Source organism: Mizuhopecten yessoensis, unplaced genomic scaffold, assembly GCF_002113885.1.
Source record: "Mizuhopecten yessoensis strain PY_sf001 unplaced genomic scaffold, ASM211388v2 scaffold3661, whole genome shotgun sequence".
Lineage (NCBI taxonomy): Eukaryota > Metazoa > Mollusca > Bivalvia > Pectinida > Pectinidae > Mizuhopecten > Mizuhopecten yessoensis.
In genome coordinates this window covers 146501-147977 of record NW_018405156.1, presented here as the reverse complement: position 1 = coordinate 147977, position 1477 = coordinate 146501, and the positions used below count along the sequence as shown (strand labels likewise).

The 1477-nt window shown below is 37.0% G+C and overlaps 1 protein-coding gene across 1 annotated transcript in view; it reads right to left on the bottom strand.

Moving 5' to 3' along the window:
• The window catches only part of LOC110447908 (sodium/hydrogen exchanger 7-like), a 54863-nt gene that overhangs the window by 45554 nt on the left and 7832 nt on the right, over positions 1–1477 (bottom strand). The window contains exon 4 of the mRNA XM_021493893.1: positions 297–373. Coding sequence (XP_021349568.1) covers positions 297–373 — 77 coding nt within the window. The remainder of the gene's footprint in view (positions 1–296; positions 374–1477) is intronic.

The window sequence follows — 1477 nt, the reverse complement described above, 5'->3', positions numbered from 1 at the left end:
ACCCTTGTATCATGATAGATATTGTATGGTCACGACCCTTGTATCATGATAGATATTGTATGGTCACAACCGTTGTATCATGATAGATATTGCATGGTCACAACCCTTGTATCATGATAGATATTGCATGGCCAAAACTCTTGTATCATGATAGATATTGTATGGTCACAACCCTTGTATCATGATAGATATTGCATGGCCAAAACTCTTGTATCATGATAGATATTGTATGGTCACAACCAGATATTGTATGGTCACAACCCTTGCGATACACACCATTAACACAATATATTTACCCCACTACGCAGCATGATATTGTTGTACCAACGAAGGCATACGCTATTATGGCTCCAAAGTTTCGGAAAAAATGCCTCTGAAATGGAGAAACAGACACATGTTGTCATAAATAGAAATCTATAAATAGAACAAACAACCTGGTTTTGGATATTTAAAGCTTAACATTGTATTTCCAGGACAGTGACGATATTTCCCTGCGAATTAACTTGTCCGATTTGAGCATTCCTTACAAATGCATGAACGGAATTCTTTCACTAATGAGTCTCTCTACAAACTGAGTTTGATTTTTAAGCTCATCATCAGGAAATCATAAAAAATATTTCCATTAAACAACATTATATGTATTTTTTATTAATACCTTCCACATTGATTGAAATTTATTTTATTTAGTCATCAATTAAAACTTTGACGATATCAACACAGAATGAAGGCATTACTTTACTGTGTTCCAAGTCATAAATATCAAAATTGAAGGCATGGAAATTCTATTTTTATGTCAGCGCGGTCACTAAATATCATTACGCAAAACAACTGTATTGTATGTAATACAGTGTAGTTTTTATGATTTCCTTTATCATGAAGGATACTAAATGAATATTAATGGTATGAAGAAGTAAAGCCAATCTGTCAACACACGTCAGACAGAAAAACAAAGTCACAGTAGCAGGAACTTTCAACAATGTTCCCATTTACGTATTTGGGACAACTCTACATGTATGTATCTAGATAGCCCTGTCCCCAGTACAGTATTTGGGACACCTCTACATGTATGTATCTAGATAGACCTGTCCCCATTGCAGTATTTGGGACACCTCTACATGTATGTATCTAGATAGACCTGTCCCCATTGCAGTATTTGGGACACCTATAGAGTATGTATCTAGATAGCCTTGTCCCCAGTACAGTATTTGGGACACCTCTACATGTATGTATCTAGATAGCCTTGTCCCCATTTACGTATTTGGGACACTCTACCTGTATGTATCTAGATAGCCCTGTCCCCATTGCAGTATTTGGGACACCTCTAGAGTATGTATCTAGATAGCCTTGTCCCCAGTACAGTATTTGGGACACCTCTACATGTATGTGTCTAGATAGCCCTGTCCCCATTGCAGTATTTGGGACACCTCTACATGTATGCATCTAGATAGCCTTGTCCCCATTTACATATCTAGTGGCG